At 33.2% G+C, this 14,229-nt stretch overlaps 1 protein-coding gene across 2 annotated transcripts in view; it reads left to right on the forward strand.

Moving 5' to 3' along the window:
• The first annotated feature begins 327 nt into the window (after window positions 1–327).
• Window positions 328–14,229, forward strand: part of C11H1orf185 (chromosome 11 C1orf185 homolog) — a 42,308-nt gene continuing 28,406 nt past the window's right edge. For both annotated transcript variants that reach the window (XM_078024912.1, XM_078024913.1), the window contains exons 1-2: window positions 328–343; window positions 9,664–9,769. In XM_078024912.1, coding sequence (XP_077881038.1) covers window positions 328–343; window positions 9,664–9,769 — 122 coding nt within the window. The remainder of the gene's footprint in view (window positions 344–9,663; window positions 9,770–14,229) is intronic.

The following is a 14,229-nucleotide window of genomic DNA, read 5'->3' on the forward strand; positions in this document are numbered from 1 at the left end:
GAAAATATTTTCTATTTTAATTTGAGACTTTCTCTTTTTGCTCATGGATTATTTAGAAATGTATTATTTAGAAGTTTCAATGATTTTCAACTATTAGAGAATGTACCACATACACTTGAAAAGAATATGCATTCTTCTGTTGTTGGATTGAATTTTCTATAGTGTTAATTAGATTCAGTTGACTTAGGATGGTGATATGTTGGCTTCCAAGGTTTTCCTAGGGATCATCTCTATTTCAGTCTGGAAGAGAGAATGTGGAGAAAAGTAAAATGAGAGGTTTTTGTGACATCACTTCCACTCAAATTCCATTGGTTAGAACTCAGTCACATGGCTTCACCTAATGGTGTGGGAAGCTGAGACACGTAGTCTAGCTTTTTGCCTGGGAAGAAGAGGAAAATGTATTTGGACAAACAGCTAGAAATCTCTTTCTGTTCTCTGGAAGAGCTTGTATAAGATAAGAAATACTTGAAAATGGGTATACAATAGAAATTGTAAAGCTACTAGTCCCTGCTGTTTTCTTTGGGGGAAAGTTAGTAACTGCTAATTCAATTTAATGGATACATATTCATTTAGGTTTCTATTACCTCTTGAGTCACTTTTTGTAAGTCATTTTTTAGGTATACATTATTTTATATAAGTCTTAAAATATATTAACATAAATTTATTGAAAGTATTTTATTTATGTCTGTAATTATGCTTTTCTTCATTTTTAGTATTATTAACTTATGCCTTCAAATATTTTAATTTGGTTAACCTGACTAGAGATTGGTCAATTTCGGAAGTCTTCAACAGAATCATAATTTTTATTTCATTAACTTCTGTTTTTTTATTATTTCCTTCCTCTATGTTATTTGGGTTTATTATTATTATTATTATTATTATTATTTGGTCTTTTTCAATTTGCAATTTAGATGCTAAATTCATTGTTTTTCAATCTTCTTTTCTAACATATGCATTTAGAGTTATACATGTCCCTTAGATTTTGTTATAGGTGTGTTGTTGCAAACACTTATACATAGTACTTTTATTATCAGCTAGTTTTATTGTTTTATAATTCCCATAGATTTATTATTTAATATGAGCCATTTTCAGTGCGATTTTAAATTTCCAGAAGCATGGAAGCTTTTCTTAGGCTATATTTTAGATTATTAATTTAGAAATGAATTTTATTATTGTCAGAGAATTGATATATATAATATTAATTTTATAAATCTTGCTTTGTGACCTGCTATATTTATTTTAAATTTAAAAGGACTTTCTGTTTATTATTATTATTAATTTCTTGAAACATTTTCTTATTTCCTACTGTAATTTTTTGAGACAGTATGATTCCCATTATTCAAGGGAGAACATTAAAATTTGATCAACATAATGGGTAAAAATTTCAAGCTCACAGGTCCAGTTAAGCTTATATCCAATCAAAGCAGACACACACTATAAAAAAAGATCGGTACGGACAACTTTATGTACTGCTTGTGTATCAACTCTTCTTATATTTTATTATAGAATTTTAAAACTTAGGGTGAGAATTTTTATTTAAACAGATTTTTAAAACTTCCTATTCCCTGTCTTTTTGGTGTTCTGCACAGTGTCATCCAGAGTGAACTACTGGTATTCTACAGATATTTCTTTTTTTAATATCTTTATTTTATTTTTATGTGGTGCTGAGGATCGAACCCAGCGCCTCACGCATGGTAGGCGAGTGCTCTGCCTCTGAGCCACAACCCCAGCCCCTTTACAGATATTTCTTAAATTGGAGTAAACCATTTGTAAATAGTATAAGTTTGAGACTGAAATCTAGCAAAACTTCAAAAGAATAAAACAAAGAGGTAGTTCGTAATTTTAAAAAAAGGTAGTTTGTAATTACTCAAAAAAAAAAAAAGCAGTGTTTACCATTCTGGGAGCATTGCAAAAAAAATTACCTGAAATACTAGTACAATTCCTTGTAATTCTGGTTTAATAGATGGATATATAACATATAAATATGTAACAGATATATAATAGATAGACTATGGAAGAGGGACCCCCAAGGGCAGTAAAGGCATAGACAGAAATAAAAGAAAAAGCATGCAAATTTTTATTACACACCTTGTAATTTAGTATTCATGAAGTTTTTAATCACCTTGGAAATAGAAGTTACAGGAAAATAGGAATTTTTAAAAAAGAATTTTTGGCTGTAGGCCAGATGAGTGGCACACACCTATAATCCCAGCAGCTAGGGAGGCTGAGGTAGGGGGATTGCAAGTTCAAAGCCAGCCTCAGCAAAAGCAAAGGCACTAAGCAACTCAGAGAGACTCTATCTCTAAATAAAATCCAAAATAGGGCTGAGGATGTGGCTCAGTGACAGAGTTTAATCCCTGGTTAAACCCGCCCCCCCCCAAAAAAAAGAATTTTGGCTGTATATAAGAAAATGATCAATTATGAAGTAGAGGGTGAGTTTTATCTATTTTGAGATGAAAAAGTCATAACCAGGCTTAAGACTACATCCCTTTGGTTAGCTATTTCTTAAATTATGTCAGATTCAGCTCAGGGGTCATCTCTAGGAAACTGTTCCTGCACTAGATCAGAATCCTTGTGTTGTAGCATTGTGAACAGATCACTAACATAGCACTTGGAATATTTTAGGGAATACATCTTTTTAAATGTCTTTTCACCTTCCAGATTGAAGCTCCATGATCATGTATCAATCATTTACTGTTGAATCACCAGTTCTTGACAAGAATTTGGTAATAGAACATTCTCAGGCAATGTTTAATTAGAGCCTAATTTTTTTTCTTTAAACTTTCCCCTTTATAGATTTTCCTATGTCTTTATGTTGTACTTGTTTCTTTCATTATAACATCTATAATACTTAAAAACGTTTTTTACATGTATGTCCTTCCTACTAAAAAAATGTACTTCTTGAGGGAAACAACCTTATATTATTCATTTCCTTAATACTACCATCCAGTGCCTATCTTTCATTCATTGACTTCAACCATTTTTTGAGTAACCAGTCAGTATTCTACATTCTGAGAATGCCATGGTGAAAGAAACTCATTTTGTAATGGAAGAGGACAGATAAAAAGCCAAGAAGTAGAGACTATGATAATAATTATTAAAGACAAAGAAACATTGACATGTTAAAGTGATGGCTGAAAGTGAGGAATCATTACTTTGGATAGAATATTTAAGGGCAGAGTCAAGAAGTAAAAATACTAGGTTTGTATATGTCACTAAATTATATCTATTTACTACACCTTCAGAATGGGAGCAGAACTTGGTGATCACTGAGTCAAGCCTTCTCATTTTATATTATAGAGAGAAAGTATGAGTTGAAGGTGTTAGCAAATAATTTATCATTTTCTTGGAAGAGTGATTTAGAAACTTTTGGAATCCTTAGATCTCATTGGAATTCCCCTGAGATGTAAATAAGTCAATGGTACCTTTAAACCAAAGACTGGAAGGTGTGCTCATCATACCTATTTTCTGCCCTGCTGAAGAATTTTTAAGAGGGAAGAAAAGATCTTTAGGAGATGAAAGTCCAGCGGGCTACAGTGATAAAAATAGAGAAGGTATTTACTACAAGGAGACTTGTTGCAACTAAGTAAAGGAGCCAGGAATTACATGTTAGGTTTCGATTTTTACCCTGATTTTTCTAAGATATCCATGACAGATATTTTGAATATACTGAAAAATCTGGTAATTTTTACCTATAAACCTGTACTCCAGGAATAGCCAGTGTTTATTCTCTTAATACAAATATTTCTCTTTTTCTACTTCTCCTTTTTCTTCTTCTTCTTCCAAAATTGAGATTATATTACTTTTACATTTTTTAAATATTTGAAAAAATTAGAAAAATGAAAAGAAAAAAAGGACAACAGACACCCATGGATGTCCTCCTAAATGAGCATTTCCAGTGCGGGGGTGGTCTATGAGTGTTAAAGCTTTGACTTTTTTAAGGTATGAAACATTACAAAGTCTATAATTCATCCATAGTCAGAGTCAACTAACATCATGAATTTGGTGTATTTTAATACTTATATTTAATTGTGAAAAAAGTATTATTTTGTGTTTCTTTCAGTGTTCATAAATTAGATCAGTATTAGCTGAAATTATTGAACTTAAATTTATGGAACGTAACTTTTTTAACTGAACATTATGTGTTTCAGCTCTATTCATGCTAACATATAGATTTATTTTACTCATAAGCCATAAATGTTAAGCTTGATGAAGTTTCACTAAACACACACACACACACACACATTTATTTATATCCACACCCCAAAAACTACCCTTGATGTCTGTGTTTGAACTCTGTGTCTGACTTCTTTTGCCCAACATTATGTCTATTGAAATTTATCCACTTTGTCTTGTATGGCTATAATCCATTCTTTCCCATTTGTGTGGGACATTTTGTTTTCTCTAGTCAATTCAGTTTTTTAAATTTATCCATTCAATTACTGCTGAAATTTGGGAAGTTTCCAATTCGTGAGTTATCTCAAATAGTGCTGCTATAAACATGTTTTTGTGAAAATGTTTGTGCTCTTCAGTCAGGTATATGCTTAAGAGTTGAATTTCTGGATCATAGGATATGCATATATTTAGTTTTAATGATACTGCCAAACAGTTTCCCAAAGTATTGTACTAAATTACTTTGCTACCAGCAGCCAGTGAAAGTTCAATTTACTCTTTTCTTGTCAATTTTTGATGTATTCTGTCTTTTTCATTTTGGACATTATATTCTGTCTTTTTCATTTTGGACATCATAATATCACATAGTGGTTTAATTTGCTCCTCCTTGATAATCAACACAGTTTTCACATGTGTTTTGGCTACTTAAATATTCTCTTCTGTGATACTCTTAAACATCCTTAAACTGTTTTGCTAATGAAGTCTAAAAATATTCATGGTCTCTATCAGTCTAGATAAGGAAGGACTTTAGCGATTTAAATTAATATCGTTCCCCCCACTTGGCATTTGTATGCCTTTGATTTATCTATTTTCTCATCACAGTGAAGAAATGATAGTATTTAATTCATTGGGTTGTTGTGAGAATCAAGTTAATATATGTAAAGCACTTTGAACAGTCCCTGGTGTATCTAGTATTTACTATAAACATTTAAAGGAAAATATAGAAGAAAATATTTGTGACCTGTGTTAGGCAAAGAGTTCTTAAATAGGACCTGTAAGAATAATCCATAAAATAACAAAATTGTAAATTGGACATCTCCAAAATGAAAAATGTTTTGATTTTTAATGACACTATTGAGAGAATTGAAAAGGCAAGTCATAGCTTGGGAGAAAATGTTTCTAAATTATGTATCTTACCAAGGACTTGTACCTAGAATATATAAAGAATTCTCAAAACTCAGCAAAGATTTATATAAATGCATTACTGAAGAAGATATGTGAATGGCAAATAAGCACATTAAAAGATATTCAACATCATTATTTACTAAGGAAATGCAAATTGCAATCATAATGAAATATCTATACATCTATTAGAATGGCTAAAATGAAACTGGTAGTACCAAGTGGTGTGGTGGTAATACAGAGCAATTGGAATGGCTGGTGAGAAAGAAAGGTGGCAAAACCCCTCTAGAAAGTAGTTTGGCAATTTCTTATAAAGTTTAACAAATACTTGCTGCATGAAAATATTGAAATAAAAACTTATGTTCAAACAAAGACCTATATGCAAGTATGTAATAATTTTATTCCTAACTCCTTGAACTGGAAACAACCCAAATGTCTCTCATCCAAGGAAAAAGCAAACTGTGGAACATCTATAAAATAAAATATTAGTCAGCAATACAAGGAAACAAACTATTGACATATATAACAACATGGATGAAATTTACATGTACTATGCTAAGTGAAAAGCAGACTCAAAAGGCTACATGCCTTATTATTCCATTTACATGAAATTCTGGAAAACACAAAATTATAAAGATAAAAAATAATCAGTGGTTACTAGAATTTAGTGAGGGATCCCAGAGACAGAATTAAGAAATTTGGCAAGGAGAAGTAATGGAAGTGCTTTGTAGCTTGGTTTCAGTGTGATTAAACACTCTGTATTTGTCAAGAAGTGCACACACAAAATGTGTGTTTTACAATATATAAATTAAAATGTTAACATAAAAACTATGTGTTTTATTTCTGAGTACTGTTTATTTTGTAATCTCTTTTGAAACTCCTTTTGGGCTGGGGGTGTAGCTCAGTGGTAGGGCTCTTGCCTGACATGTGCAAGGCCCTGGATTTGATTCCCAGCACCATAAAAAAGAACAGTTAGTGGAACTCCTGGCTTTTGTTTTTGCAGTACTGGGGATTGAATCCGGGGGTGCTCTACTACTGAATTACATCCCTAGCCCATTTTTATCTATTCATTCATTCATTTAAATATTTATATTTTAGTTATAGGTAGACACAATATCTTTTTTTTTAAATATTTATTATTTAGTTATCGGCGGGTACAGCATCTTTGTTTGTATGTGGTGCTGAGGATCGAACCCGGGCTGCATGCATGCCAGGCGAGCGCGCTACCGCTTGAGCCAAATCCCCAGCCCCGACACAATATCTTTATTTTATTTTTATGTGGTGCTGAGGATCAAACTCGGTGCCTCACGCATGGTAGGTAAGAGCTCTACCACTGAGGCACAACCCAGCCCTTATTTATTTTTTATATTGAAAGCAATTTATTGATTTTTAACTCTAATTTGTTATATATGAATAGCAGAATGCATTACAATTCATATTATACATATAGAGCACAATTTTTCATATGTGGTTGTACACAAAGTAGAGTCACACCATTTGTGTCATCATACATGTGCTTAGGGTAATGATGTCCATCTCATTCCACTGTATTTCCTACCCCTGTGGCCCCTCCCTTCCCTGCCCTCCCCTTTGCTCTATCTAGGGTTTGACTAATCCTCCTAGGCTCTGCCCCAACCCCATTATGAATCATCATCTTTGTATTAGAGAAAACATTCAGCATTTGGTTTTTTGGGATTGGCTGACTTCACTTAGCATTATATTCTCCAACTCCATCCATTTACCTGCAAATGCCATGATTTTATTCTCTTTTAATGCAGAATGGTACTCCATTGCATATATATACCACATTTTCCTTATCCATTCATCAACTCATGGGCATCTAGGTTGGTTCCACAGTTCAGCTATTGTGAATTGTGCTGCTATAAACATTGATGTGGCTGTGTCCCTGAAGTGTGCTGTTTTTAAGTCCTGTGGGTATAGACAGAGGAGTGGGATAGTTGGGTCAAATGGTGGTTCCATTTTTTTTTTTTTTTGAGACAAAATTGAGGCTGGCTGGCCTCAAACTTCAAATCCTTCAGCCTTTGGAGTCATAAGGATTTTAGGTGTACATTACCATGCCTGGCATTCTTTTGGGTTTGGGAATTTTTTTTTTTTTTTTTTGAGAGAGACAGAGAAGGGAAGAAAGGAAGGGAGGGAGAGAGGGAAAAGAAAGAATCCTTTTGGTTTTATGTTATATACTCTTGAGCTTTTCCATGTCTCATAATTTTTTATCATATTTTCATTTCTTTGTGTAATTGGATAAATTTCTCAGTACTATATTTTATTTCATTTATTCTTTGTTTTCAAAGAAGGGTTTACTCCATTTTAAAGTCTTGAAATTTTCATTTCTAAGATTCCTCATTGGTCCTGTTTCAAATTGGACTTTTGTTGACGACTCAGAGCTCTCTTCTCTCAGAGATATTGGTCATATGGATCATTCACTGTGCCAGAGGATAGTTTGGACTAGGTCTTGCCTTGTTTCTTTGGTTTTGGGGTTTGCTTGTTTCTTGCAGATTGCAAACAGATCTCAGAGCCCAGCATGCTCATGGTGTTTTCATGTTGTTAATTCCTCAATGTAGACAGTTCTGAATCCAAAGAAAACCAAGGGTTGAGAGATACTATCATGAAACTGGAATTTGCTTGGGAAATAACACAAATATGGAAACAAAAGTCATGTCATATCCTTAGTGAAACTTGATTATATGTTCCCATAAAAAGATCTTCAATTAGTTTTATACTTCTTTTTTAAAAAATATTTATTTTTTAGTTGTAGATGGACATAATATCTTTATTTTATGTGGTGCTGAGGATCAAACCCAGGGCCTCACACATGCTAGGTGAGAGCTCTACCGCTGAGCCACAACCCCAGCCTAGTTTTATACTTCTTAACCCTCCTTCCCAAATCATCTATTCCTCAGTTAGATTCTATATTGCCTTCTGTGAAAGTTTCTGCAGTTTGTTTTATGCTTAGGTAGTGTGTTTCAGAACCTTAATGAAGACTTAACCAAACTATCTGTAAGTACCTACTTTATTTTTTCTTCTTTCTTTATTTAATTGGATTGAATCCAAGGTGCTTACCCACTGAGCAACATCCCCAGCCCTTTTTATTTTTTGAGACAGAGTCTCAGTAAATGGCTTAGGGCCTTGCTAAATTGCTGAGGCTAGCCTTGAACTTGCAATCCTCCAGCCTCCCGAGTCTCTAGGATTACAGATTTGCATCACCATCCTCAGTATTATTCCTTATTATTTTTAATATACCAGCATTAAGATGTTTCATAGCAGGGATTGTAGAAAAAACCCAAAACACTAGGATTAATTTGCTGCACAATCTTAGTTCAGTTAATTCTCTTACATGGGCCTCAATTTTGCCATTTGTAAAATTAAGGAGTAAAACTGTAAATCCTATATCATAAAATTTATATATTGTAAAATTCCTAGATTATAAAATTTCACAATTACAAAATTTGTGATATGCTAGTATTTTCTATTGCCTTCATTTAGTTTTTGACTTAGATATTTTGCAGTTCCTTAAAGTGGAAATAAAATTTTTAAAGGTTTCTTAAATCTTAAAATCCAAGCAATTAAATACATTCTTAAAATCAGTAGTTTATGGTGGATGAATAAAAGGCAACTTTGATTTAAAAAATAAAACAAATTCCTCATATTTATTCCTTTATTTTTTTAATTTGCCTCCTTATAGTGATTAATAATATGAATATATGTATTATACTGGGTATTGAATCCAGAGACACTTTATCCCTGAGCTACATTCCCAATCCTTTAAAAAATTCTTTAAATTTTTTTAAAGTTTAAAAGCTACGGGCTGGCCTCAGACTTGTGATCCTCCTACCTCAGGCGCCAGAATCTTTGAGATTACAGGCATTTACCACCATGCCCAGAGATAATATGAATCCTAGAATTCATTTAAACCTTCTTGTGTCAAAGGTCTATCAGTATTGATACCAAAGGAATAACAAAAATTTACAGATAGACTGGGAAGGGAGAAAACCAGAAAAAGAAGAAGGAGGAGGAGGAGGAGGAGGAGGAGGAGGAGGAGGAGGAGGAGGAGGAGGAGGAGGAGGAGGAGGAGGAGGAGGTGACAGCTGTACAAAAACAAATCTAGGTTTCAAATCCTGGCAGGGTCAAAGTAATGTGCCCTAGGACCTAATCTGCAGGGGGCTCTATGCCATTTTCTAACTTGGAGTTTTCAAGTTATTAGAATAACACAGGACGAATACTCAGGTCTCCCAATGTCCTAGAATCTTCACACGATACTATGTTATATTATTTGGAAGATTATATAATTTAAATTTATCTAGAGAATGAAGATACATACATGAAATAATCTTTTATAATTTTTTTGTATAGGTTTTTATAACCACTTAACCTATTTTCTGGCTGCTGGTGCTGTTAGTTTGGGAATTGGTTTCTTTGCTTTGGCATCTGCTTTGTGGTTCCTAATTTGCAAACGAAGGTAAGTTTTATTAGAATAGTTTTTCTTTTAAAAATTCAAAGAAGGGTTTTTTCAAATAGCATTAAACTTAAGTAACTATAACAGTATTGATTTTGTAATCTTGGATTTGGTTGTAGAACCTTTGGTTGGGGAGGGAAGGCTTTATATGTTTTAAATAGCCCAGGGGCTGTAGCTGTAGCTCAGTGGTAGAGCAATTGCCTAGCAAATATGAAACACTGGGTTTGGTCCTCAGCACCATATAAAAATAAATAAATAAAAGGTATCGTTCCCACTACCACTAAAAATATATACATACATATATTTATTTAAGTAGCCCAAAGAACTAGAGTAAGACAGCAACCCTTATGCATGAAAATTTTGAAGAATAATAAATCCTATTTTATTTTCAAGAAATCATGAGACTGATTGTAATATAAAGCTAGAAATTTTTAAAATTTCAACTTCAATTTGAGGTTAAAAACATTGCTGAGTGGGAAATAAACTCTTTCTTTAGGAGACAGCTAAGAAAAGAACTGACAGAATGCTCTGGTATGGTCCAGAAGTAGTAGTGTCTTGCCAGAAACAGAAAAAATACATATATTATTTGAAACCTTCTTCCTTTCATTCTAAAATCTGGTGCTTCTAATTATTCAATCACATCAGTATTTGCATTGTCTGATGTTTAAAAATGTAAATTGCAACATGATTTTTCCACATACTACTCTTCTAATATTCCCTGTCTCAGCAAATGACTAAGTGGTACCCATCCACATGTACAAATCAGAAACCAAGAAATTATTGACTTATTCTTTCTTCCAATATTTATTGGCTGTCTGCCATTGTTCTAGGAATTGAGGTTACAACTGTGCATAAGTCAGACAAAGTTTCTGTCACATAGACTTAACAGTACCTCTGCAGAAGACAGATAATGAACAAATAAATAAAGTGGTCAGGAGATGCCTCACATGTATCCAATTACAACTAAAAAAATACTTTAAAAAAGAAATTAAGGTTGAGGTATAATTAACATACAATGGAGCATACAAGTTTTAAATGCACAGTGATAAATTTCAATAAATATTTATGTAACCACCCCAGGCAAAATATGAAAATCTTTTAACACCTTAAAAAGTTCCATCATGTGCTTTTCCAGGCATTAATTTCTATGCCCTACCTCAGAGGTAACCATTATTCTGCTTTCTATTGTCATAGTTTAATTTTGCCTATTCTTGAACTTAAGCAGAATCATATGAACTTCTTTATGTCTGCTTTTTTCACTCACCAAAATATTTTTGATATATTTGTTACATTTATCAAGTCTGTTGTTTTTATTTTTTTATTTTAAAAATATTTTTTAGTTGTCAATGGACCTTTGTTTTATTTATTTATATGCAGTGCTGAGAAACAAACCCAGTACCTCACACATGCTAGGCAAGCGCTCTCCCACTGAGCCACAACCCCAGTCCCCACAGTCTGTTGTTTTTAATAATAAGTAGTATACCATTGTATGAACAAATATACTTTTTAAAAAATTCTTCTATTAGTGGATATTGGAGTTGTTTCCAAGTTTTAGCTTTCAGGGATGGTTGCCTTGGACATTCTTATATAAATTTTTTGTACACACATTTTCAATTCTCTTAGATAAATACCTAAGAGTAGAATTGTTAGATCATATGATTAAGTTTATAAGAAACTGCTGAATAGTTTTCCAAAGCGAATGTGTACTCCCAACATCAATGTACAAGAGTTCTGGTTTATATTTTTTCAAGATGTTTCTTATTTCTCTGTGAAGCCTGAATTTTAAGAAAGCAAGAATGAAAGCAGATAGACAACCTAGGAGGCTATTTAGTCCATGTGAGAGGTGATGGTGTCTTGAACTAATATTAACATAAAGGAGATGAAAAGAAGGGGCTGGATCTGGAATGTGTTTTGCAGGTAGAATCAGGACGTGTTGATAGATTAAATAAAGTAAGGAAAGATAAGTGAAATGACAGAATTAATGCTGATGTGTAAGTTTTTGTGGTGGGCAACTGAGTAATTGGTTTTCCCATTTTCTTTGATGAGGAAATTATCATAACAGGATCAATTTGGGGGAGTGGTGATAAAGTAGGAGATCAGTTTTGGATATAAGCTTGAAAGCCTATAGAAAAGTGTATTAGACATCAAAGTGGAAATGTCACCTAGGCAGTTGAATATACACGTAAACTTCAGGAGAGAAGACAAGGTTGAAGATTTGATATACAGAGAGTATCTAAAGGCTAGAACCTGATGAGAATAACCAGGGAGTGATTGTCAAAAGAGAAAGAGAACTAGTACTACACACTTCATCCTACCATGATGAAATCTAGCAGAAGAGTAGAAAGAATCAACAACATCTGAGGGGGGAAAAAAAAAGGTATGGTGCCAACAAAGTCAAAATTAAAAATTGTTACAAGGAGGTGTCAGCCAGTTATGTTGAAGGTGCTTAAGTTGAGAAAGATGAGGAGAAATAAATGATTTTCAGATTTGGCAATATGGAGGTCATTGGTCACTTTGATGAAGTGTTGGTGGAGAGATGGGTTCACAAATTCTCCTTTGAGGAGAAAACAAGAGGTAAGAAAATTGGCATATAGAGAGCTGTTTCAAGAAGTTATTTTTGTGAGGAGAAGTTGACTAATGGTTAGTAGCTGGAGGAAAATGTGAAGCCAAAGATCGTTTTTCTTCTAAAAAGCTCCCTCTCTCTGCCCTATCCACACTAAATCCATCACCAAGTTTTATTTACCTCAAAAATTGCTCACACCTATTAATTTCTCTCCATTACGCCCAACCATTACTCACCCAATTTATCATTATTTCCCATATAGACCACTATAATAGAGGTTAGAACCAACCTCATACCTTCAATATTATCTTCATTCAATCTCTACACTTCAGCCAGAATTTTTCCAAATACAAATCTAATCAAGTCACTGATTCCTTCTTCTCCAGCCCCATTATATTTTAAAGGACTTCCTATTGCTTTTAGGATAACAATAAAACATGACTTTTAAGACCCTACATGCTCTGGCTACCCATAGTCTCCAGATTCACATCTTACTTTTCCTCCTGCTTTATGTGTTTCTCTTAATCTGGCTGCTAGATCATGGTACCTGATGTTTTCTCTGTCTAGAATATTCTTACTTTCACATCTTCCCTCTTCCACCAAACTCTACCTATTACTACTATTATTTCTTCAGATGCCCTTGTTCAATCCTCTCCTCCTCAGGAAAGCCTTTCTCAACCACTCTATCCAGGATAATTCCCTTTGTTACATCACACAGCACCAGGTAGCTTTCCTCAATAACACTTTCCACAGTTGTAATTTTTCATTTCCTTGTGATTATTTAATTGTCTGTCTCCCTTACTACTATTTAAGTTCCATAAGAGCAATGACAATTCTATGAGGGTAGTGATTGTGGCTTTTTTTCCCCCTTACCACTAACACCCAGCACATCTGGCATATAATAAGTACTCAAATATTTGTTAAGTGAATTGAATTATTATGAATGAATCCTAAATGTTAATACCTCCTTAAGTAACATACTATGATCTCTTGAATTAATTTTGGAATTTTTCTAGTACCTCTGAAAGAAGAAATGGTAATCAGCATTATTATTATTTGGGGAGGGCAACAATTTAGGAACTTCTATCAATACATTATCATTCCCCATCTGTAGGTTACATTAAGGTTTGCTCATGTGTTGTGCACTCTGTGGATTTGCACAAATGTATAATGACATTTGCATCTGAGAGTATCACAGAGCATTTTCTTTGCTCTAAGAACCCTCTGTGCTTCAACTATTTCCTTCCTCCCTCCAGCAACCACTGATTTTTTTTTTACTGTCTCTACACAGTTTTGTCTTTTCCAGAATGTCATGCAGTATGTAGCCTTTTCAGATTTGCCTCTTTTGTTCTAAAATGTGCATTTAAGTTTCCATGTCCTTTCATGACTTGACAGTTCTTTTCTTTTTAGCTCTGAATATTATTCCATTTTCTGGAAGAATTATTTCTTAAATCCTTAAGTTTATAATGACTGTTTGAAACCACATTCCTTTGTACTTAACTATCTGCCTTTGATCAGCTGAGTTTTTCCTTGCCACTTCATTATTTTTAATCCTTCCTCATTTGCTTGCGGTTGCATGGATAATAAAAGATCACAGGTACTCTTCCTTTGTAAGTCATTAATTTCAATTCAGTTTCCTTCTTACTTTTTTCCAGAGATATTATTAAATACCAAAAGTGACCAATGAAATTCATTTAATTTTCTTTGCTATGAAAGACAAATTTATAAAAAAGGCTAATTAACATTAAAGTCAACTAATTATCTCACAACCAGAAAAAAAGTGACTCCTGGTTAATACTCAAACTAGAAATATTGACCCTTTATAATTAGCTTAATTTATATTCTATGAATAAAATAGATATAATAAAATCTAACATGTTAGAAGAAAGTATATAAATTG

Source organism: Ictidomys tridecemlineatus, chromosome 11 (genome assembly GCF_052094955.1).
Source record: "Ictidomys tridecemlineatus isolate mIctTri1 chromosome 11, mIctTri1.hap1, whole genome shotgun sequence".
NCBI classification, from domain to species: Eukaryota; Metazoa; Chordata; class Mammalia; order Rodentia; family Sciuridae; genus Ictidomys; species Ictidomys tridecemlineatus.